The sequence below is a fragment of the Myripristis murdjan genome, chromosome 10, assembly GCF_902150065.1.
Source record: "Myripristis murdjan chromosome 10, fMyrMur1.1, whole genome shotgun sequence".
NCBI lineage: Eukaryota > Metazoa > Chordata > Actinopteri > Holocentriformes > Holocentridae > Myripristis > Myripristis murdjan.
In genome coordinates, this window is record NC_043989.1 from 1,455,530 (window position 1) to 1,479,503 (window position 23,974).

At 44.3% G+C, this 23,974-nt stretch overlaps 1 protein-coding gene across 4 annotated transcripts in view; it reads right to left on the minus strand.

The window, feature by feature from the left end:
- Nucleotides 1–1,524: 1,524 nt before the first annotated feature.
- The window catches only part of maml1 (mastermind-like transcriptional coactivator 1), a 32,329-nt gene continuing 9,879 nt past the window's right edge, over nt 1,525–23,974 (minus strand). For 3 of the 4 annotated variants that reach the window (XM_030061784.1, XM_030061781.1, XM_030061782.1), the window contains 4 exons: nt 19,288–20,676; nt 13,514–13,771; nt 11,013–11,142; nt 1,525–7,771 (listed from right to left, as the gene is read on the minus strand). In XM_030061784.1, coding sequence (XP_029917644.1) covers nt 6,732–7,771; nt 11,013–11,142; nt 13,514–13,771; nt 19,288–20,676 — 2,817 coding nt within the window. In that variant the 3' untranslated portion in view covers nt 1,525–6,731. The remainder of the gene's footprint in view (nt 7,772–11,012; nt 11,143–13,513; nt 13,772–19,287; nt 20,677–23,974) is intronic. The other variant, XM_030061783.1, reaches the window with a different exon arrangement.

Sequence of the window (23,974 nt, forward strand, 5' to 3'; positions counted from 1 at the left end):
GAGTATCGCTTTATGTGTGGCCAGGAAATGCATAGCCCTGACATGGAAATCTGATTCCCCTCTACTTATTGATAAGTGGTCCTCGGAAATGAACAGTTGTGTTCCTTTAGAAAAAGTTACATATAACCTGAGGAGAAAACACAAAACTTTTCTTGAAATTTGGCAGCCTTATCTGGATTATATTGATCACTTAACTTCTCATTAATATTCTGATGCAGTGTCTCTCTACTTTGTTTTATTGGATTTGATGCACTGACCTTATTTTTATTTTATTTTATTTTTTTTTGTATGTATGTATGTATGTATGTATGTATATATGTATATGTGTATGCGTGTATGTGTATGTATGTATGTATATACAGTACAGGCCAAAAGTTTGGACACACCTTCTCATTCAATGCGTTTTCTTTATTTTCATGACTATTTACATTGTAGATTCTAACTGAAGGAATCAAAACTATGAATGAACACATGTGGAGTTATGTACTTAACAAAAAATCGTGAAATAACTGAAAACATGTTTTATATTCTAGTTTCTTCAAAATAGCCACCCTTTGCTCTGATTACTGCTTTGCACACTCTTGGCATTCTCTCCATGAGCTTCAAGAGGTAGTCACCTGAAATGGTTTTCCACTCTTTTTTTGTTAAGTACATAACTCCACGTGTCCATTCATAGTTTTGATTCCTTCAGTTAGAATCTACAATGTAAATAGTCATGAAAATAAAGAAAACGCATTGAATGAGAAGGTGTGTCCAAACTTTTGGCCTGTACTGTATATGTACATATATATATATATATTCTAATCTTGTTTAGGGGAGGGGGGGGATTTGGGACTTTGTTTGTATTTACATGCATTTACTAAATTGAAAATAAAAAAAAACACAATAATAATAATAATAATAAAAAAAAGAATAACAAAAAAGCTAATTTCTGTTTCAACTCATTTTGATGCTGAATGTTTTTGAAACCTGAACTTTTCCTTTTTTTCTCCAAAGAACTGATGATCAGAAAACTCATTTAAACTTTTGATTTTGTTGATTTTTGTTTAAGTAATTTTGTAAGTCTTTATTTTTTACATCTTTTCTGAATTTTTTTTTATTACTTTTGCCTTTACAAAAAGAACATAACTTTTTTCTGTATTTTTTTTTAAATTTCCAACAAACAGCTTTTACAGACCAAAGTCATTTTTGTTTTGTGAAGAAATAAAGGCTATTAATAAAAATGTCCCAAAATATAAGAGGTTAAATCTATTCAAGACTTTTTCAGATAAAATAAAATGTCAAATTAAAATAAACAATGATAATAATAATAATAATAATAATAACAGTAGGCATTGAGATCTTTTAATACTTTTTCAGATTGTGTCTGTCAGCTGAACTGAGCGTCACTGAAAGTCACACTTGGATCAGGATGAAGAGCTTTTCCAAGTTTTCAAGGAGTTTCCAGGAATGTATGTGATGCTGACACACACACACACACACACACACACACACACACACAAAAAAGAAGGCACGGACAGCGGGCCAGTTTCTAAAGAACTATATTTACATAATACTCTTGTTTTACAGAGAACCATATCAAAAGTATAAAATACTTACAAAAATCCGCTGCAATATATAAAAATAACATCTATCTTCTCCAGAACATTAGGAAAGGAATACATACAAAAAAATATATTTATAGACATTTACACAGAGCCCGTTCACAAGTTCCAAACAGAAAACCCCGGGAGGCTGGAAGCTGAAGGTTCGGCAACAGACCGGCAGATACGGATTTGGAAGAAAACATGAAAACCAGCCCCAAAGCTAGATCTGAATATTAATGCATTATTCAAAATAAAATACACAACAGTATTTGCAAGAAAAAACAAAACAAACAAAAAAAATTCATACGTTCTAGTTTCTTTGAACAACTCAGAACAGTACAGTAGATAGAAAGACCAAGTCACAGTTCCACCTTAAACACTATGACCCAGTCACAGTTCCACCTTAAACACAACGATCCGGTCACAGTTCCACCTTAAAGGAACACGCAACCGTTTTGGGCAAAATCCCCTTTTCCCGACTTCCCCAGACCGGGACCAGATGTTGGTCAACCTTAACGCAGCTCTGAGGCTCTGAAATACACAATAAAGTTTTTTTTTTTTTTTTTTTTCCCACTCAGACAGAACCAGGCTAATGACTCCCATAGATTTCAAGTCTTTATGCTAAGCTAACAGGAAATGCTACCCATAGGAACTGAATCACTGGATGCCCAGAGGTGAAAATGGTGTCCAACATCTGGTCACAGTCTGGGGACATCGGGAAAAGGAGATTTTGCCCAAAACGTTCCTTTAAACACAATGACCCGGTCACAGTTCCACCTTAAACACAACGACCCGGTCACAGTTCCACCTTAAACACAATGACCCGGTCACAGTTGCACCTTCCGGCTGGAGACACACCGACTGTAGCAGGACTGACTGTCACACCTCAGGTCTCATTTTGCAGTTTTTGTTTTGATAAGAGGGAAACGGTTTGCGGTCCGTTGGATTTGGGAAACGCTTCACGAGCTCTGATGCTGCAGTCAAGTCGTGCCACAACATCGGAAATTCTGATTCGTCAAACACGTTTTAATCCCCAAAACACACTTCGCTTCTGTTTTCACAACTGCGTGATTTTAAATCCATCAGACACCAGTATGTAAAGGGTAAAATTCATACGAAACATAAAAATTGCACTTTTTTTTTTTTTTTTTATTTGCGTTGCACAGCGGGCAGTTCATGATCCAAACCTACCAGCAGGGAAATCTCCCACCATGCTCATACGGAGACAGGTCTTTCATTTATCCACTGAAAAATGATACTGTTAACAAAAACCTCTATGCACATGGGACTGTTTTCGACACCTCTGTCCACGCGAGAACACAAACACACAACTGCCTAAAAATGCAAGATCGAGTCCGCAAACGCTGTGCCAACGTCCAAAGCTGATGGGAAAAGAAAGCGGCCTGATCAAAACGAGGCTGAGCGGTTCATCTGGACAGAGGAGGAGGATGAGCTCCTCCTAAAAGTCACAAATAAAGACCAGTTGTTGAAAATAACTGCCGGATCAAAAAGGCGCCAGTGTGAGGTCAGCATCGCAAAAACGACAGCCTTAAAAGTTGTGTTTTCGCTGACCCAAAAAAATAAATAAAAAAAATTCAGTTTTCATGTGGGACAGAAGCACGAACGGTATAGAAATCTGCATTTTCAAAAAAAAATCGTCTCCGTGTGGACGAAGCGTCAGACTGGAACGCAGCATCACAACAGAGTCACAAAACCAAAACCATGGTGGGTTTTTTTTTTTTTTTTGGTGACACTTGTTGCTTGGTTCTCATTGGCTGGTGCTGATGTCTATTCAGATTTCATTTGTTAACCATCTCGCTACAGGAGGATGCCACAACTTAAGAGTTTGGGCAACAAGTCAAGCACGTCTGAAATGAAGTGACTGTCCCGGTGGATCTGAACCTTCACACACTTCCAGATCATCTGAACGAGCGGCGCCGAGGAGCAGCAACTCGCTCTGATCTGGAGAAACAGCTGTGATGTTGGATTGTGGCTGCAAATGCCTTGAAAAAGTCACGTAGACTTTCCCCCCCAGCTGAGCTCGAACCTGAACACAGAGGAACAGGTTTCATCCTCTGAGTCGTCTAAAATCCACCATGAATTGTCTGAGATCCTCTAACTTCGCGGAAACATTAACGTGGACAAAAACAGAAACTCCGTCAGCAACTTCAAAACAAACCGCCTGCAGCTGCACAGCGACCCGCACAGCTGCTGGGTGAAAACATTTAAAAAATGACATCAGAGTGACGGCAGGACAGCAGCAAACAGCCGCCATGTTGGAGGATCGTTTCCCTTCGACCTGTTTCCCCTTTCTGTTGGCTTCCATAGGGCAGCTCGGACTCGGTTTGCTGCTGCTGCTGCTCATTTCCATTCCAAAAAACCAAACGAAGCAAGCCGGAGGAGAGGCGGCGGTGGCGGCTCAGGCAGTGTGTGTGTGTGTGTGTGTGTGTGTGTGTGTGTGTGCTGGCAGGAGTGTGTTTGCGGGCCGCAACAGGAGCTACAGCGTGGATCATGTTCACACTCGGTTTAAAAAGAGTTTCTTCACCCGCGATGCGTGATATTTGTGTGAAGCGCTCCCCATGTGCTGCCCTGGACGCCTGACATAATCTACATACGCTGATGACTTCCCGCTCGCGCCGCATGTCCAACATGAGGGGCTTTCTGGGAGTGGTGCTGAGTGTGTTTGGGAAGCAATCATCATACAACCGGATACCAGAAACGTAGATTATACAGCATGACGAGTATGCGCTTTTTAAACTGAACCTTTAAAAGCTCTTACAGAAGCATGGACCCACTTTTTCCCACTGGATCAGAGATGGCTAGTGTTTTTTGTTTTGTTTTGTTTTTTAAATACAAGTTTACCATGAATGCTTCCCAGTAAATCTGTCTTTGTCAGGGATGGAGGACAGCACAGGGTGAAGACTTGGTAGAAATATCCATGCATTATCGGTGAAGAATCCCTTTAACATCTGTCTCGAGTGACCGGATCACAATCCCATTTCCTGTTGGATTGCTGAAACTTTATTCATCCATCGCACGATTAGACTCTCTTCGCGATGACAACATGTGCTAAATCGTAAAACACAGAATTCAGAAAAATAAAAAGGGAAAACATGGAATTTGGGAGGGAAAAAAACAAAACAAAACAAAACAGAATCTGGAAAAAATTTAAATAGTTTTACAGGGCCCTACACGTCCATACCAAATACTGAAATAATTGGTCTGAGGTGTAGCATCAGGAGCATCCACAAGAAACACAGCAGTGGACGATCGCAATCCAAAGGATCTGTCAGACTTCGGATGAGAGATTTGGGAAAACTGTGACGGTAATGGATATGAATGTGAGTCAGAAGAACAGACAGAAGGAGCTGGAGTGTAGAGGAATCAAAGTAAGAAAAGATGCAGGATAATATCAGGCGTGAATGCAGGTCTGACTAAACTGTTTATTTGTGATTGGGTCACCAGAGACGGATGTTAGGAATAAGTGTAAACGAGACTCTGTGTGTGTGTGTGTGTGTGTGTGTTAATTCTACGTGGGGCCGGTCCAGTGGTTTCACACTGAGCCACGGTTTCAGTAGTAGTCTTAAGTCACTCCACCCGCCAATCCTGTGTTCAGTCTTCAGTTACCAACAGCAAACACTGTATATATACTAGGCAAAAAAAGTTCTGCACCGCTTTTTCAGTCTATAATTTCTCCCCTTTATTTATACCCAATAGTGTTGTATCTTATACCGTTGTAAAGCCTGATTCGTCCTCTTTCCCCTGAGATACAACTTGTAAGGATGGCCGCTTGGTCGCTTCCCATACAATTACCGGTGTCACTCATTCCGGAAATGCAGGATCCTTACAAGTTGTATCTCATTGGAAAGAGCGAATCAGGCTTTACAACGGTATACGATACAACACTATTGGGTATAAATGAAGGGGAGAAATTATAGACTGAAAAAGCGGTGCAGAACTTTTTTTGCCTAGTTTATATACACATACTGTATATATACACAGTATTTTATCTCCATTTATACAAACACTCAGCACAGAGTCTGCAGAAGAAGCTCAGCCCAGCTCTGACACGTGCTGCTCTTGTGTGGAGGAAAACAAAACTTTGAGCGCTGCCTTGCTCATCAGCAAATATATGCAAGGTGGTAAAACCTGGCGAACCTGGGCTCAGACGCGTTACTATAGAAACAACACATCGCAGGAAGTCGGCGACGAAGCAACACCAGGCGAGGCAACCAGGGAAAGTTGAGAAATCACCTAAATGTCAGATTCACCATGACGTCTCAAGTCATGTTCCACAACATCCACAGGTTTGCCGTAAGCAAGGCGACATTAAAACTAGCAGATTGTTGATTTTTGGAGCTTGGCGACACGTTCTCTCCACACAAGAGGACAGAAGGTTTCAGGGCTGAAGCACAGCAGTGACCCAACTGGCTGGAATCCCTACTGATGTGTCAGTCAATGGATCTCTTTCTTTTCCATCTTTTAACCATCTACAGCTGGCATAGCAGCTCAGAGTCTTGCTCAAGGGCAGCTGGGTAGTGGAGGTTCAACCCTATGTCGCACACTACTGAAGCGTCTTTGAGCAACACACTGAAACCGCGCCAGGTGGTCGACCCTCATCGCTATCACAGACACCTTGAAATGACACATGGCTGCTGACAGATGCACGCTGGCTGTTACAGGAATTCAACCTGCAACCTTTCAATTACATGTCTCTCTACCCTCTAGGTAAACCAAACTCCTCCTTATTGCTTCATTGCATTGCAATGGATTAGCAGTTGGCTTGTTTCCCCACTTCTCATCCACAGGTCAGTGTTTTGTAAATCCCAAAATTCACAGACAACCTCCACTGGTTTACCAACTGGATGTTAACAACATGACAACCTGGAGAGCAGACAAACACCACAATCTGCGTGGTGGCCGGTTCTCATTCTGTGTCTGACGTTTAGACACTGACCTCTTTGTATTTCAACATATCAACAGATCTGAACAGTGTTAGGATCCAGGGTGTCATGGACTGACAAATTCCCTTTCACAAATCTAACTCCTCGACATGACTCCTTCAGGAAAGTGTTTCTCTCAGGTGGAGACACCTGTGCAGCTCAGCAGGGTTCAGGTGGGCCAGGTGCTGGTAGGTGGAGCCGGTCAGTGGTGGCTCGCTAGGAGCTCATCCAGGTCGTCCATCCACTCCTGGGTGCTCTGACCTTTCAGCAGGGAGTCGACCAGCTCACTCTCCCCAGGGAAGCTCCCTGACGCCGCGTTGTAACCAAACGACAGCTGTTGCTGTTGCTGATTGGCAGTCCGGCTGACCTGGTAACCCTGGTTGCACTGCAGTCCCTGGCGCCCATTGCCCTGCGGCTGCCCAAACGCTGCCAGGTCAGGAAGGACAGCCTGGTTCTGGTTGGCTTGTTGTTGAGTCTGCTGCTGGTTGGCCAGTGGCTGGCCCAGGGGCTGGGCGTTGGGTGGTGCCCTCTGCTGGGCAGCTGCCATGTTTGCCTGCATCATCTGCTGCCCGGGGTTCAAACCCCCCAGGGGGCGGCCGCTGGGGTTGGTACCGAAGGGGGCGGCACCTGGTGGCATCTTGGGGATGCGGGGCTGCTGCATGTGGAAGGGGTTGGGGGGGTTGTTGAAGGCGTTGGGGGGCAGGCCTGTGGTGTTGGGGGGGGTTTGGTTGCTGAGCGCCTGCGGCCAGGCTGCCGCCTGCGTGCCCTGCATGCCTCCTGGCATGGAGCTGGGCAGGTTGGTTCCCATGTTGTTTTGCATGGCGGCGGGCATGCGGGTGGCGGCGAGCTGCTGCTGCTTCAACATGGCGGCGTTAGGCTGTGTTTTTAGATGCTGCTGCTGAGCCAGCAAGTTCTGTCTGTAGGTGGCGCTCATGGGGCCCAGAGGCTGCCGCTGCAGGCTGCCCTGCTGGGGGGCGTGGCCGGGCATGTTGGGGTGGTTGGGGTGAAGGTTCATATTGTTGTAGAGGACCTGCTGCACGTCCACACCGGCCCCGCCCCCTCCACAGGACGGCAGGCTCATATCGGCCTGGCTGACCGCTGGGGGTGGGGCTACACCACCAGCTGGCCCGCCGCCCTGGCCCATATTCATTCCCATCAAGCCTTGGTTCTGAGGGAACATACGCTGGGTGCCGGGGGCGGGGCCTCCCATAGAGCCGACGCTGCCCATTGGCTGAGATGAAGCTGTGAACACAGAGAGAACTCAATTTATACCAGAAGAACAGAATGTGTTAAATACATCAGACTGTGTCAAATACAAACATGTCTGAAACTGTGATTCTGACTTAATTTTGCAGACTTAAATTAAAGAACTTTAAAAATCAAGTTATTTTATCATTCAAAGATCTGGAGGTCACTGATGCCATTTTCTGCGCTCCCTCTGGTCCTATCCCAGCTCAGTCAGACGGCAACAGCCAGGATTTTTACTCGTGTCAAATACAGAATCTGTATATGTTTTATACATACCTTATCACCATGTTTTAGATCTCAAATTAAAACACCCTTTACAGACTTAAGTGCAATTATGATTTCCTCTTTCACTTTTAAACCATGTGTTTGTTTTTTAACTGTTTGACTATTTTGGTCAATTCCTTCAAATCTTTGTTTTTTGTCTCCCTATGAAGCACTTCCTGTAAAGTTTAGTTTCCAGCAGGAGCAGGGGATCTAAATGAGCATTTCAACTCTGGAGATATTGTTATATTCTCATTAGGAGCAATAACTGAACTGACCTAACTGCCAGTGACCACAGGCAGAACTGTGACCTGCCTCTGTGTGGGACCAACAGACCCAACCCGCTTCATTAGCAGGTTCACTGGGAACGGGAACTGTACGGCTAGTTTGCCATTCAAATCAGTGGTGAGCAACATTTACACAAGGGGTGGCATGGAGCTTATTTATTCACCGGCAGACAATGAACTGTTTGTCATGAGCATCACAACAACAACAAGCCGGTCCACACGCCTTTCCAAAAGCCAGACCCGCCCTGCCCAGATGGAGGCGTTAACACACAGCAGAGCTTTTATTCTGCGAGTCAACTTCCCCCGCAGCCCTGCTCCGACCAAACGGCCGCTCGGTTTGGTTTGGTTTGGTTTGGTGGAGCAGGTTTGGTCTGCGGCCTGAGGTTAAGGACTGGAAATGTTCTCTTGGCTCATCGTTTGTTTGACAGAAACTTTCCCTGGTAAAGGCAGAGGACGGTCATATCCAGGTCAATGGCGCCTACAACACCTCCGACAGTGAAATGAGTGCCATGTTGCAGCCTCTGACACACATACAGGATGATTTTCAGCAACACTTTCCCGCAGAATAAACTCCTGCCGTCGCCCATTTGTAGTGTACAATGGACTATTAGGGCCATTTTAGCAGGGGAAAAAAATTACAGAGCCAGGGGAGGGGGGCTAATCTGAGAAAAAAAAATGAATTTCAAAGATTAAAATCGTACATTCTTGAGACAAAAAACTTTGAAAAACCGTTTATTTTACTTTCTTTTGTTGGAGCCACATGGCTTCACTTTTCTGCCGCTTCATATCATATCATGCAGTTGAAGGAAATACTGGTGATTTTACAATATTATGATCAGCATTCAGACTTGAAGAGACATTGTCGTGACTCGGGCCTTTTCAGAAGAAAACAATGCGCTAATTTTGGACTTTTTTTCCTCATAAATTTATGGCTTAAATTTCAGAAATTCTGCGTAATTTTCTCTGAATATTCACTGGCCCTGTTCTGGCTCAGTAGGTTTTCTCCCTACATTGGCCCTAACCCTATAAAGCCATTTGTATCATATATGATACAACAGAAAAATCGTATATATATATTTTTTTTTTTTTTTACATTTTGCTATAGGACTAAATAAAGAGTTCAATTTTTAAAAAATTGAATTTTCTGCCAATTCTTTCATAGTTCAGGCTTTATAGGGTTAATATACGATCATAGTTGTGAACCTGCTCTCTTCCTGCTCAGCGAGCCGAGCTGACTGTGAGGACGGTGAAACTGCACAAGCAGTCCTATAAGAATTTCAAAATCCTGTTGTTCCCTTATGGGAAACTGAGTCTGTCTCTTAAAGAAGTGTTACCTTACCAGTAAATTCCTCCTCTCCTCTGTATCCTGATGTCACCTGAGATGTCCTGGCTCAATGACACCAACTGGGTTACAGGTCTGATTCCCTGTGTAGCTCACTGGGTGAAGTAAGGCACTAACACTGCCAGGGTTTTCATATCAAAGACGCCCAAATACACCAGCATTGCACTGTAAACACCATTTAATATCTTTAATATCTGCTGTCAGATATGACTGGGACCAGAATGACTGTGGATGAGGTGATGTCATCAAACCTACGAGAAAAACAGTCGGCTCATTGTTCTCTCATGCTAAATCCTGGAACATAATAAATAAATTAATGTCCTCTTTTCTGGGGACGCCCTGGACTTCCCTGTAGGACCCCTGGGGGTTGGGGGCGCAGCAATTCAGTGATCTAATCATCAATGATCCAGTACAGTCGACACAAACTGAAAACATCGTTTCATGTCGTCATCTTACGAGATACACCTTTGTTTTGAAGTTCCCGTGGCACATCCGTGTCATCATTTCTGTCAAAGCACACCGCCTTCCTAAACACTCAAACAGTGCCACCGCCAGGCAGATAAAAGCAGCCAAGAAAAACACAATGAGAATTTCCACTGCCCTCTAGGGGATAAACCAGCAGAGAGGAAATATTTTAAATTTCAGAGAAAAGATAAGTCACATGTCATATGTTAGCGATGCCAAAATGAGAGAAAATCCTCAGGAAACTGTCCAAAAAAATCGATATAAAATAGTGCCGTGATCAAACATGTGATCTACTCACCTGAACAGCGCACTACAAAGTGTGGTGTTACAAAATTAAGACTTCTATTAGTTACAAAAGTAGTGGGTTGGTAATCAACTCAATTTGATAACCTGGATCAATACAAAAAACTCACATCAGCTGTCAATCACACAAAAGTCAACTGAACTGACTCGCTGACTTTCCTGAGTTTTTCTGAGCGTTCTGCTAACTAAATTAATCTGATCATCCTGTTTAACTTAAGGCTCATTTCTGCTCTTTTACATATGAAAATAAATGCGTCCATTTCAGACGATGTAACCGTCACTGCCCACATGCTTCCATGCATCCTTTTCGTTGGCATGGATGTTCATCAATGAATCCACTAGAGGGCAGCTCAGAGTCCAAACCTACGCTGCTGCTCTGTTTGGCCTGGAGTCGCAAGCTTCCTGCAAACCTGGACGGACGGAGGAAACGAACGCAGAGCACGGACAGAGGGCTCTGTCTTATCTGGAGTTAACATCGAGCACGAATGAGCCTTGAAGGGTCGAGGTGAGCTTCCTGTGCTGGTGCAAGAGTCCAGCATGTGAACTACAGAGAGAGAGAGAGATGCTGGGGTCGTACCTGTGAACTGGTTGACCTGCGGCTGAGGGAAAGGGTTCTGATTGGCCGGCTGGCCCTGCTGGTCCTGGTACTGCGGAGGCGGGCGGGTCAGGTGTCTCTGCAGCTGCTGGTCCTGCTGACGCTGCTTCTCCTGCACACAGACGAGCACAGATCATTACCTCAGCGAGAGCAGGGGCTTCCCCTGAGGCCTTTACACACTTCCAGGTCTTCAGCAGAACAAGGAATAGTTTAAATGCTCGTGAAAGCAAGAAATCTGATCCAGCATCACTGATCTGATGTTTAAATATAGCATTTCAATCCTCAAAAATATGAGTTTCATGTCATTTAAAAAATACATATTTTTACTAATTTTCTGGCCTTTTCCTTTTTCTGTTTGTTTGTGTGACTTGACATCACTCAGTGTGAGGTCAGAGGTCAAACAGCAGCTGCTCATGTCCTGGTTTTAATCAGCAAAATGTGTTTCCATTGCAAATGATCACATTTCTGTTTATCCAATACAAAGCTGATCCATGTCAAGTGAGCGTTGTAACTTTTAGGCACATTTTGGGCCTTTTATTTGACATCATCTGCCATCTGCTTTTTTTTTTTTTTTTTTTTTTTTTAAATTTGAGATGGGAAAAATGCAAACCAAAAAAGTATTGATGGAAACAGGTTAGTGACACATCTGGGTAAAAGGTACGACAAAGACGCCTCCACAGAAATAAACATCCCCTGCGGCGCTGTTTTTTAATCACATGCCGTCGACGCCAAAAGGTCTGCAGGATCATTCAATACAGCTCATTATACAGACTTCATTTAAATGTACACAAATATTGCAATATCAGCCTGATTAAGACAGTAGTCTGCAAACAAGATCTGAACTGCAGTCAGAATATTCAAATCAAGACACGAGTCTGGTCATTTATGGTGCTAAACAACTGCACCTGCTAAGACACGTGACTCCCAGGTTTTGTGACATTTTATGGGACTCGCCACAATCCAACATGTGATGACAGAGGAAAAAAAAAATCCCTGACATGCAGGGACACGAAGGCAGCTCAGCATTATCTCCATTATTAAGACTCTGTTCAACTGCATGAAAAACAGAAACACACATTAGCTGCTGGCCCGGCTCATGGAAAAGCTTAATCACACTATTGTCCCGTCTACAATAAAGACATTAATTAAATTATGGCGTGCATGTAAACACCAGTCACTAATGAGCTGTTGGACATTACAGACTCTGATGGAGCTCTGAAGCTCTGCATGCTGGGTAAAGCTTAAGTTCTGTGCTACGTAGTCACGTTGGGTGACAGCCGATGGGAAAAGGGGGCTTCTCATCACTTGGACTGTTCAGAACGAGACAGTCAAGGTTTCACTGTGCAACCTGCAGCTCACAAACACACACACACACACACACACACACACACACTGCGCTGTGTGAAGCCGGTCTGAGGGGTTACAGCTTTTCCTCAGTCCGTCACAGCTGCATGTGAACCAACACAGAGCTGTGAAGCACTTCTTTCAGGAAACAGCTCCCTCTGCTGGGGAGGAGAGGCGCTCGCTGGCTGGTTAGTGCATACAGACAGGTGACACATGAAAGGAAGTCCCAGCATGCATTGTGCTAGTTTGGTGTTGAACAGCTTCATAGGAACTGTCCTAGAGGGATGGAGCTCCATGCTTCCAAAAGATCCAGTACATAGAGCGCATAGAGAGAGGGATATTATAGGTGTATTAAAGAACAAAGAGGGGATATTACAGAGATATTAGAGAGAGACTCACATAGAGATTGATTGACTGATTGATTGCTATAACACAGGGAGAACATTAAATAGAGAGGGATATTACAGAACATAGAGAGAGATTATAGTACACATATATGGATATTATAGCCACTGTTGGGAGGGTTACTTTTAAATTCTGTTCCACTACAGATTTCTGAATACATGCTAAGTATTCAGAACCTAAGTGATTTTGAACATTTGGTCTGTTTACAACAACTCCTCCACATTTTCCATGTTGACAAAAAAATTTATCAAATCCTGCGGGTGAACTAAAGATTTTACATAAAATCAAAATGTGAGTTTGTGGTTGAAGCAGCCGCCTTATAATGTTCTGCTTCTGCAGCGAACAAAGTCCTCAACATTCAGAAACCACACAGCTGATTATTGGCTGTGGAAAGCAAAACGTTTCCCCGGGGACTATTTTCCCCGGCGGGGGAGGAGGAGGAGGAGGAGGAGGGAGCGTTTCAGTGTGAAAAAGTCCTGAAAAGCCAACAGTGCTGCTGCTTTTAGGAAAACTCATGTGGAGGACTTTATTCCGCTGATGGAAAACTGGAGTGAAGAAAGTGTGAAGGCTCTGAAAGTTCATGTTCATATCGTAGTGGAATGAATGGAAACCAGCGGCTGGAGGAAAGGGAGGAGGAGTGATGTGGCAGCTCTGAAACCCCACTGCTCGCTCTGGGAGGAGAGCAGAGGAACATCTGACACCACTTGGTTTGGTTGGTTGGTTTTTAGTTTTACCTGCTCGGCCATCAGCTGCTGTCTCTGCAGGTACTGCTGCTGCTGCTTCTGCTGCTCCAGGATCTGCATCTGCTGCTGCTGCTGCTGATGCTGCTGCTGCTGTTTCAGTGCTGCCGCCATGTACGCTGCGTTTCCATGGTTACCCGCCATGGCGTTCCCCCCCGGCTGAGCTGCCATGGCGTTGCCTCCCGGTGCGGCTGCCATTGTGTTGGCGGTGCCGGGGCCGTGAGGCGGGGCCGGGTAGCTGCTCTGGTCCTGCTGAAGGTGGAGCAGAAAGTAATAAGATGTTGTCAGCTGCTATGTCTCCACCAGGGGGCGCAGTGCAACATGCAGGGGTCACCAGAAGGTTTTGGTGGAAGAAGTTACATCACAAGTTCAGAAATAACCAGCTGAGAACAGATCAGCACATCAAACAACTTCACCATGACTTTCCATGACCAACACTGAGCACGTCTGCTCTTCCTCTCTGCTTCATAAATCATTTTTGTGTGTCTAATGCAGGAAATGAAATAAGTTAAGGGCGAATCTCAGAATTTCTGTTTTTTTTTTTGTTTTGTTTTGTTTTATTGTAAATTTGTGAGTTTACAATCTTTGAATTTTTTCTCATAAATCTGTGATTTTTTTTTTTTTTTTTTTGTAAATTTGCTAGTTCAGAGAACAGCTGAGTTTTGTTTTTTTGTTGTAAATCTACCACTTTAAACTCAGAAATTCTGAGTAATTTCTCTGAATATTAATAAGTTTGATAAAACACATTTTATATTCAGTTTTCCCTCCAGGTTCCCTGAAGGTGTCAGATGTGTGTGTGTGTGTGTGTGTGGTTTCAATCTGCTGCCGTGGTCATCGAGCGAGGACGTTTGTTCACTCTGAGCGGGAAGACGAGACCAAACAAATCCAGAAAGTGGATCAGTGGTTGAAGCTGGAAACAAGGAGGAAGAAGAGAAGAAGAAGCAGAAACACAAACAAGAGAATCTGCTCAGCATCAGGTTGGTGGTTCACACTGATGGAGCTGGACTGACCCTCTGACCACAAGGTTTTGTTGTTTTGCTCTGATCAGGGGCAACGGGGCTAAAAAAATGTTTCAAAGGGGGAACATTAGTGAAAAAAGTTTGAGAATCACTGCTCTGAATGTAGAAACAGTGTCTCTGGTGTTAGGAAACGGACATTTTGTGTCCTGCGTCGGCGATTCTGCCGTGATAATAAAGTGAGAAGTCAGCTGGAACAGAGCGTCCCGTCTCGCGAGAGGAAACACACCAGCAGCAGCAGCAGCAGCAGCTATATTTAAATAGAGAGAGAGAGAAAATGAAAGGCTGCTTTGTCACACACCCCCCCTCTTGGTACGAGCCTTAGCAACCAGCTGCTTGACCCAGACACACACACACACACACACACACACACACACAGACACACACACACACACACACACAGACACACACACACAGAGCGTGGGGCCAGACTGAGGCAGAGCAGCCAAACAAAAGGCCTCGGTGCTGCAGGCTGCCTTCACTTCGCTGCTCCACTCTCTGCTGCAACTTCACATTAATTTCACACAAATAATCTATCTATCATAAAAGGAAAAATACCCCCAAACTGTGATTTATTTCATTTTGGTCCACTTTTCAAACCAAAATCTTGTCTGTTTGGTTGAAATGTTGTAATAGAATAAAAATAAATTGTGTTTGGAGACTGTGAAAAAGCATCAGGTGGATATTTTTCTTCATGGTGGATGTGTTTCTTACCGCCCAGCAGCCGCAAAACGCTGTGGACGTGTGTGTGGATTTTATTATTCTGCTTAAAACTCAAAAATATCGCCTGCCACAAACCACTTTTTACCTGCCAAAACAAACCATGCATGTGTTTCTGCGACCATGTGAGTCAGTTCATGAACAGATTCATTTTAATCACCAATACCTCGTGGGTTAAATCTGTAATTCAGGGATAACATTTCCTTCAAACTGATATTATACTTATGACAGCGTATTAAGGCCATTGTAGGGGGAAAAACATACAGAGCTGGGGGAGGCAATATTCAGAGAAAATAAATAAATAAATAAAATAGAAACTATTTTTCCTATTTTTTTTCTCGGAAATACGTAACCTTATGATCTCAGTTAATTTGGTACAGACCCCAGCAGAAATCACACCACCAATTTTCTTACTGTTGTACGGTGGCCTGAAGCAGACAAAGACTGAAAACGGTAAATAACAGCCGATAATAATCACAGCCCATGTCACACTCACTGATTTATGCACCAAAAAAAATAACTTTACCTACATTTGGCAGTGGAAAATTTCAGGGACTCACCGGTGTAACTTGGACAGACACTGTGATGTGATGCATGATTTTAGTGAAAACAAACATTTCTGCATCATAATTTCCTTGTTCACTGACAAAGACACTAAATGGTGTCAATGTAATTTTTTTCTGAGGTCTGTGCTAACAAACAAACAAACTAATAAATATTTTCTTACTTCTGTTTGTACTTACAGAGACTGTAATTTACAGACTAGAGCATCTCTGCAGCAGCACAACACTGCATTTATTAATATTTTACCTTTACTAACATTTTGGATGAAGTGTTCCCCCCAACTCTGCATACAGGCGTCAATGTTAAGACGGGAGACTGGGACAAAACAACAGAGCGACTGGAGGCGCCGCTTAAAGAGCAGAGAGGCACCTCGGCCCTGAGCTGTGGAGCTGCAGACAGACAGGCAGACAGACAGGCAGACAGACAGACAGGCAGACAGACAGACAGACAGGCAGACAGACAGACACACGGCAGACCTTCATCCTCCTCTGCCTCACTCCCCACGCCGGAGGAAACCGGCTGACTGCGATCGAATACTTGGAGCGGAGGAATGTACAGCGCCGGCCTTGAGAGGCTGGAAACACGGATAAAGGCTGAACGAGGACGGAGACATGAGCTTTCAGGAGTCTGAAACATGTTCAGGGTCTCCGCTCTTTCAAGGACGTTTTCAGAGACTAACAAAGCGGTCAGCTGCTGCTCACAGGTCTCTTTACAATTAGGCTTTACGCAATCAGGATTTTTCGGGGCCGATCACCGATCAGTGAGTTTAAATAAACCGATCACTGATCTGATCACATGAGGGAGCAATACGTCTATTTAAATAACTTGTTTATTTACTGTATATACTTACGTACAGTTTACTGAGTATCAACAAAAGGGAATTTCCCAGTTTGGGATCAATAAAGTATCCCTATCTATCTATCTATCTATAAGTATTCTCAAGCATTTCTGCCAATGTTTAACAATCTTTGCCCCAAACTGACAGAGGTACTGTTGTGTTGCACAGGTTGCAAATAGCTTGAGTTTTCTGTCTCAGACACTTTGAAGTCCCACACCACTGACATGTTTGTTTGAATCTGACAGCGAATGATTCAAGATTCAAAAAACTTTATTGTCCGTCATATAGTGACAGGGCTCAAAACTAACATGGCGGTGGTGTGGAAATGAGACAGATAAAACAAAGCAACGGGAGCATCTGCAAAAAGTTTCAACACGACTATGACGTCATTGATCGGATTGGCAAATTAAGACATTACGGCCGATCACACAAACTGCATAAAATGCAAAATATCGGCCGATCTGATATAGCCAATCAGATCTGTGGAAAGCCTATTTACAATGATCCAAATTAGACAAATAACACACTGTTAACATGTTTTTTCATTGTACAACATGTTTTTAACTGTAAAAAAAAATGAACATAACAGGGTGACAACAGACAAGACTGTTGATGTGTTTATGTGTTTCGAGTGTTTATGGCCTGTTTGGGCTTCCATACACGTGACGCCACAAAACGCCAAAACACGACAGCTGGGTATCAGTGGGTTAAAAATGTGTGAGGTGAGCTCAGGAAAACAACTGAAAATGTGGTCTCAGTCAAACGTAGCAGTTTTCCAGGATCTCAGGACTATTTTCAGGACATTTTATCACTTTTAGAATTTTCCAAGTGTTTTCCAAGACTGGAAAAGTAGTCCATAAGTTTCCTGGATTTCCAGGACACGTGGGAACGCTGATGCGGCTCAAATACGTTGTTAAATGGTCTTACAGCCTCAAATTTAAACTGGAGAAACACACAGGCTTGTTTGTATGAGAGCTGATGCAGGCCGACTTCTCAGATCATATATATTTTCACTGATTCTCTTTTTTGTCTTCCAAAGAAATTTATTTTCTGTGCTATGAAGCCCTGGGTACCATTTTGACTGTAAAAAAACACTTTCCAATTCTGGACTCTTAGGCTTGTCTGTGTCTACACAATCTGAGACTAGATGATATGAACGTTTAGAAAATAAGCCAAAAAAAATCAGCCAAGTCAGTTAAAATGTGGCTCCACTGTTGGAACTGCAGGTTTCCAAAGCTGAATCTGATACTCAGAGTTTCTCAAGTCCAATTTCAGTCAAATTTAACACCAATTTGAGCCCCAAAACAAGCCAGATGGTCTGCACAACAAAAGCAAAGCACGGAGAAAAAGCAAAAGTTTGTGAGACCTATCAAACCTGAGAGTCCCTTCAAACACGTTTCCATGCGTGTGTGCACCTGTTCGAGGCTCTGAACTGGAATAATTCACTTGAAAACAATGTGCGACTATTTAAAGAGGATCTGCTCCGCTCTGGGGAATGAAGCAGAGCTCGTCCCTGCAGCATGGAGGCCTTTTGTTTTCTGTGTGTGTGTGTGTGTGTGTGAGCTCAGCATGGACCTGGAATGTGCTGCAGGCCTGGTTATGAAAGCAGGGCTGAAAAAAACACTGATGAGTCTTTGTAGTTGTTATTGTTGTAGCGCTGTTATGCTAGCTTGGATGCTAACTGCGGCCAAATGCTGTCTGTTTGTGTTTTCAGTGGAACCACCTGGTGGACCACATGACACTTTAACTTTATTTAACATATTTAGATATTAAAACCTGAGCGAGGAGAGGACAAATCCAAACAGTGTGGATGAAGAAAGCAGCATTTTCAGTCTCAGATTAACGTTTGACACTCTGGTCCTCTCTGTGAGTCTTATCACTTCGAACCAGTCCAACAGCAGAATAATCAGCACCGTTACAAAGTTAAGGCCCAGAAATACTTTTTCCCGGAGCTAGCTGGCTAACATTAGCCTGCAGCGCTCAGCAACAAGGTTTCATGAAGCGCGTTAATTTGGAACAACAGGTGACAAGGCGGCAGCTCGACAACGCTCTGCTGCTCACAAATAATCGACCTGACCAATCAGAGCCCGGCATAAACGAGCTGTGTAAGACAAACAGTGTGAGAGTGTGTGAGCTGCACCGAGTCGTTTCAGTGCTCTGTGTGTGTGTGTGTGTGTGTGTGTGTGTAGATCTGTAAATGAACCAGAACAAAACAAAATGTCATTATTTGCTATGTTGTTACTCAGACTGAACGATATATACTGTTAACATGTCGTTTTCTCCATATGAACATGTGAGATATTAATATCTCAAAAGGCACCGATATGAACGATATGAACTTTAAGGTTAGGGGTTAGCCTGAGACACTGATCAGTCTGTCATTACTTATTTTGAGCATGATAAATCTGACAGTGATTTCATGGTAAACTTACTGATTTCATATATACACAAATACAGAATGGAGTCTATTGTTCCCTAATGATTTTCTTTATTAGAATCCTTTTTTTTTTTTTTTTTTGTAATTTTATTGCCATCAAGCATAAATATTTAATTAGAATTTTACTTTATTAGAATTTTTACTTTTTTATTTTAATTTACACTACTGCTGGGAAAAAAATAAGAATACATACCTGTGTGTGTGGGATGTGTGGGCGGAACGTCATGCTGTTCTTCTGCTTCATCTGCTGCTGCCTGAGCAGCGACAGCAGGGCCGCCTTGTTCTGGGTCTGGGCGTTGGGGGGCCGTGGCGGTCCGGGCCCCGGGCCCCCCGCCTCGAAATGGGACAGGGGCTTGGTGTTGTTGAAGTTCAGCATGGAGGACGGGGCCTGGGCTCCGGGCGCTGGGGGGTGGCTGAGAGGGGGCCCTGAAGCCGGGTGGCCCAGCATGTTGGGGTGGCCCCCGGGCCCCTGCATGTAGGGCCCGGCCCCCGCCTTGGGAGAGCCCTTGTTGGGCTGGCCGGGCATCAACAGCTGCTTGGGGTTGTTGGGGTTGAAGTCCTGCGGGTACAGAGAGGGGCTGGTGGGCTTGTCCATACCAAAGGCGCCGCCTAGTGGGCTCTGGGAGGGGTTGGCGGTCTGGGGCCAGGGCGGGGGGTGCGGGTGAGGCCCCTGGGGGTGAAACTTGGCCCCCTGCTGCTGCTGTTTGTGCTGCAGCTGGCTGTGGAGGTGCTGCGCCCTCTGCTGCTGGGCGGCCAGCTGCTGCAGCTGCTGGGCGGGCGACAGGTCCTTGGGCACGGGCGGGCCGGGGGGCAGGAGGTGGTTGGGGGGCTGGAGCTGCCTGGAGGGCGGAGCCGGCTGGGACTGGGGCAGGGCCGGCGAGGAGGCGGAGGATGAGGCGACAGGGGAGCTGGTGGGCAGCGGAGGAGGTCCAGAGGAGGTGGGCCTGACGTGGGGCGAGCCGGTGCGAGAGTCCTGGTCGAAGGCCACGGACGCCGGTGAGAACTCTGTCTTGACATTGGCCAGATCTGGAGGGAGGAGGCCCTGCGAGGACTGGCCTGACGCCACCTGTGGGCCTCCTCCCCCTCCCGCCGGCCCTCCCGGTCCTCCGCCCGCCGTCACGCCGCCCGGTGTGGGCACCAGATCGGGCGGGTCCTTGCGGTCCTCGAAGCCGTCGTTGAGGATGTCCTGGATGTCCTCGTAGGCCACGGAGCGGTTCAGCTCCTCCATGAGCTCCGTCCACTCCTGCTCGTTCAGGTTGAGGTCGGGGAACAGGCTGTTGTTGGCTCCGCCTCCCGCCGGCAGCATGCAGGGCAGGATGTCGTCCGGCTCCTGCTTCAGCTCCTTCAGGCGGAACTCCTGCTCCCCTACGCCATCCGCTGACTCCCCCGCCGGCCCGTGGGTGCCATTGGAGGCCAGCGCGTCGCTGATGCCCAACTTGGAGTCCAGCGGCGAGCCGTTAGCCGTGCCGTTGTCCAGACATGACTTCTTGCTGGGGGGGAAACCGTCACTGAAGCCGTTGACCTGATCCCTGCCGAGCGGCGAGCCGGCACTTTCCAACTTCCTCTTCACCGTCTCCTGCAGCTGCAACGAAGACAACAACCAGTTTAACATCAACGGCCACAAATCACTGCAGCAAGAAGCATCATTCAGCAAGTTTTCAGAGATCTTCCTTCAGCAGAGACCCCAGGTTCAAACCCTGAACCATGGCTCCAGATTTCATTCATCTAAGCTCACAGAAACATGGATTTTCTTAACCAGCGCCTGCTCACTTTCACCAAAGCACAGTAAAAAAATTTTAAAAAGTTATGATTTAAAGATCTGATTTTCTGGAAAAGTCCCACTGATCCCTGAGCTTAGTGTTGTTTTAGTTTTAACACAACAGAAGATTTTTTTTTTGAATGAAGCAAATAATTTAATACAAATATAGTCATTAGTACTAGCGTTATTATTGTTATTATTATTTCCTAATCATTTGAATAGAGTTTTTTATGCACACACAATTTGAGTTTTGCATGGCTTTACACTCATTTTAGGGCTGTTCAAACTGTTTTTCAGGATGGCTCAGTGATGGTGGTGAGAAAAGTTAGTCTGGAGTCCTGACCTGGAGGTGGAAGATCTCCATATACACACACACACACACACACTAGCTCTGCTGGGATTCAGGAACAAATATCATCCACACACACACACACACACACACACACACACACACACACACACACACACACGGCTCAGAGTCACATCAAAAGAAAAAAAGGCTTTTAACTTTTATCTTCTCTCCTCTGAGCCAGTGAAGTTCACTTGGAGCCAGATCTTAGAAAACGTGTTGATTTACTGACTCAGACTGATTTCAGTCTTCATGTGATCCGCCTCTTACCAAACTCTGACTTAGCATGACTGATCTCACTTTCTGCTGAGGCTGAAGCGGCTGTGTTTGCCTCTACAAAGCAGAGCCACAGAGCCACCAACACTCTTTAACATAAAGAACAAACATCTGTGAATCCTGTGGCAGTGACAGAAACACAGGCAGGAGAACACTCTGCTGCCTTGCACGACGGAGGAAAAACCCTCCACCCCGCTGGTGTGTGTGTGTCTGTGTGTGTGTGTGTGTGTGTGTGTGTGTGTGTGTGTGTGTGTGTGTGTGTGTGTCTGTGTGTGTGTGTGTGTGTGTGTGTGTGTGTGTGTGCACATCAGTGTGTCTGTCTTCAGGAAAAATAAAACTCCAGTGACTCACTGAACTTCATAAACCTGGAATACTGGTCTCCCACTCCCTGTCTCTGTCTCTGTCTCTGTCTGTCTCTCATTATGATATCTATAGACTCCGGGGGTTGTGGGTAAATTCCTTCCTCGGCCTTTTCCTGACACACCAGTGGTATTCTGGGTATGTGAGTCCCTGGAGCATCTCCACCAATCAGGTGTCAAATATAACCACGACACTCATCAGTCTCTTTACACTACTGCTAATACACCACTGCTAACATGCTACTGCTAATACACCACTGCTAACACACCACTGCTAACATGCTACTGCTAATACACCACTGATAACATGCTACTGCTAATATACCACTGCTAACATGCTACTGCTAATACACCACTGATAACATGCTACTGCTAACATGCCACTGCTAATATATCACTTATAACATGCACCTGCTAATATATCATTGCTAACATGCTACTGCTAATATATCACTGATAACATGCTACTGAAAACATGCTCCTGCTAATATACCACTGATAACATGCTACTGCTAATATACCACTGATAACATGCTACTGAAAACAAGCTCCTGCTAATATATCACTGATAACATGCTACTGAAAACAAGCTCCTGCTAATATACCACTGATAACATGCTACTGCTAATATACCACTGATAACATGCTACTGAAAACAAGCTCCTGCTAATATATCACTGATAACATGCTACTGAAAACATGCTCCTGCTAATATATCACTGATAACATGCTACTGCTAACATGCTACTGCTTATATATCACTGATAACATGCTACTGCTAATATATCACTGATAACATGCTACTGCTAACATGCTCCTGCTTATATATCACTGATAACATGCTACTGCTAATATATCACTGATAACATGCTACTGAAAACATGCTCCTGCTAATATATCACTGATAACATGCTACTGCTAACATGCTCCTGCTAATATACCACTGATAACATGCTACTGCTAATATATCACTGATAACATGCACTTGCTAATATACCACTGATAATACACTACTGACAATATACTATCTCATTTACACAGAGTATCATGTGGGGATACTAAAGTGGGGTTCAGCCAGAAACACCGGGAGTATTCCTTTAATATAACAGCAAGAAATATGTAATAACAGCACAGGAATAGGAATTCTGCTTTGTCTACGACGGAGGTCATCAAACGTCTTCAGGACCCCACAGCCGGCTCTCCTGAAGCCCCGGGCCCCCGCCTCAGGTGATTCTGCCCTCAGGACTCTGACTTGAAAAGATATTTAGGTTTGTGCTCATTATGGACATGTCTAGGTGTCATACTTGTCACTAATAATATAAATTCAAAGCGGTGACATTAAAACCGACTGTAATGTAGCTATGTCTAGTGGATCAAACAGGCAGCGTAAAATATGAAAGTGCAGAGGAGAGACAAAAATGAAAGTAAAGTCATGCAGAAAGTATGTAAGCAAACTGTGATGACCCGACCTCACGCAGATACTTTGAATTTTTGCTGCAAGATCAGAGGCAAAAAAAAAAAAAAAACCCAAGGTGAATCACTTGAGAAAATATCATGTAACAGGGAGAAGCACAGCAGCTTCGTCCGCTGCAGCAGTCACAATAAAGGCTGCTCAATGCTTTCTGAATACCGTCACTGCTCATTTTGCTTTGCCACACAGTTTACCCGTTTTTCCCAAGACACAGATTGGGATTTACAATTTACTAGACTACAGAGACTTCAAAGTGGGGATGGGGTCCAGGGGTCCTAAACAAAATGAGAAATAGTTTTATTTTTCACTTTAAATGCTTGTGAAAGACATTCTTGTATTATTTATTTTATTTTATTAATTGCTTATTTTCAAGTAATTTTCTTTTTTTTTTACTCATATTCTGGTGATTTCTTATTAATGTTTAACTTGTGTTTCAGTCTTTTTACTTAACGTTCTGATACATTTTTTTGTTTGTTTTTTTTTGCTTATTTGTTCATCCTTTGCCCATGTTTTTGGGAGGAAATCAAGTGAATTTGCTCAGGTTTCAAAGCATTAAACACTCTGACTCTCTGTATTTTGAAAAGCATGAAAAGAATCCAGTGGACTATCGGCACCAAAAGTGCATTTTTTAAAAAGGAACTTCAGTGAGTGGCATCAGTACGGAGA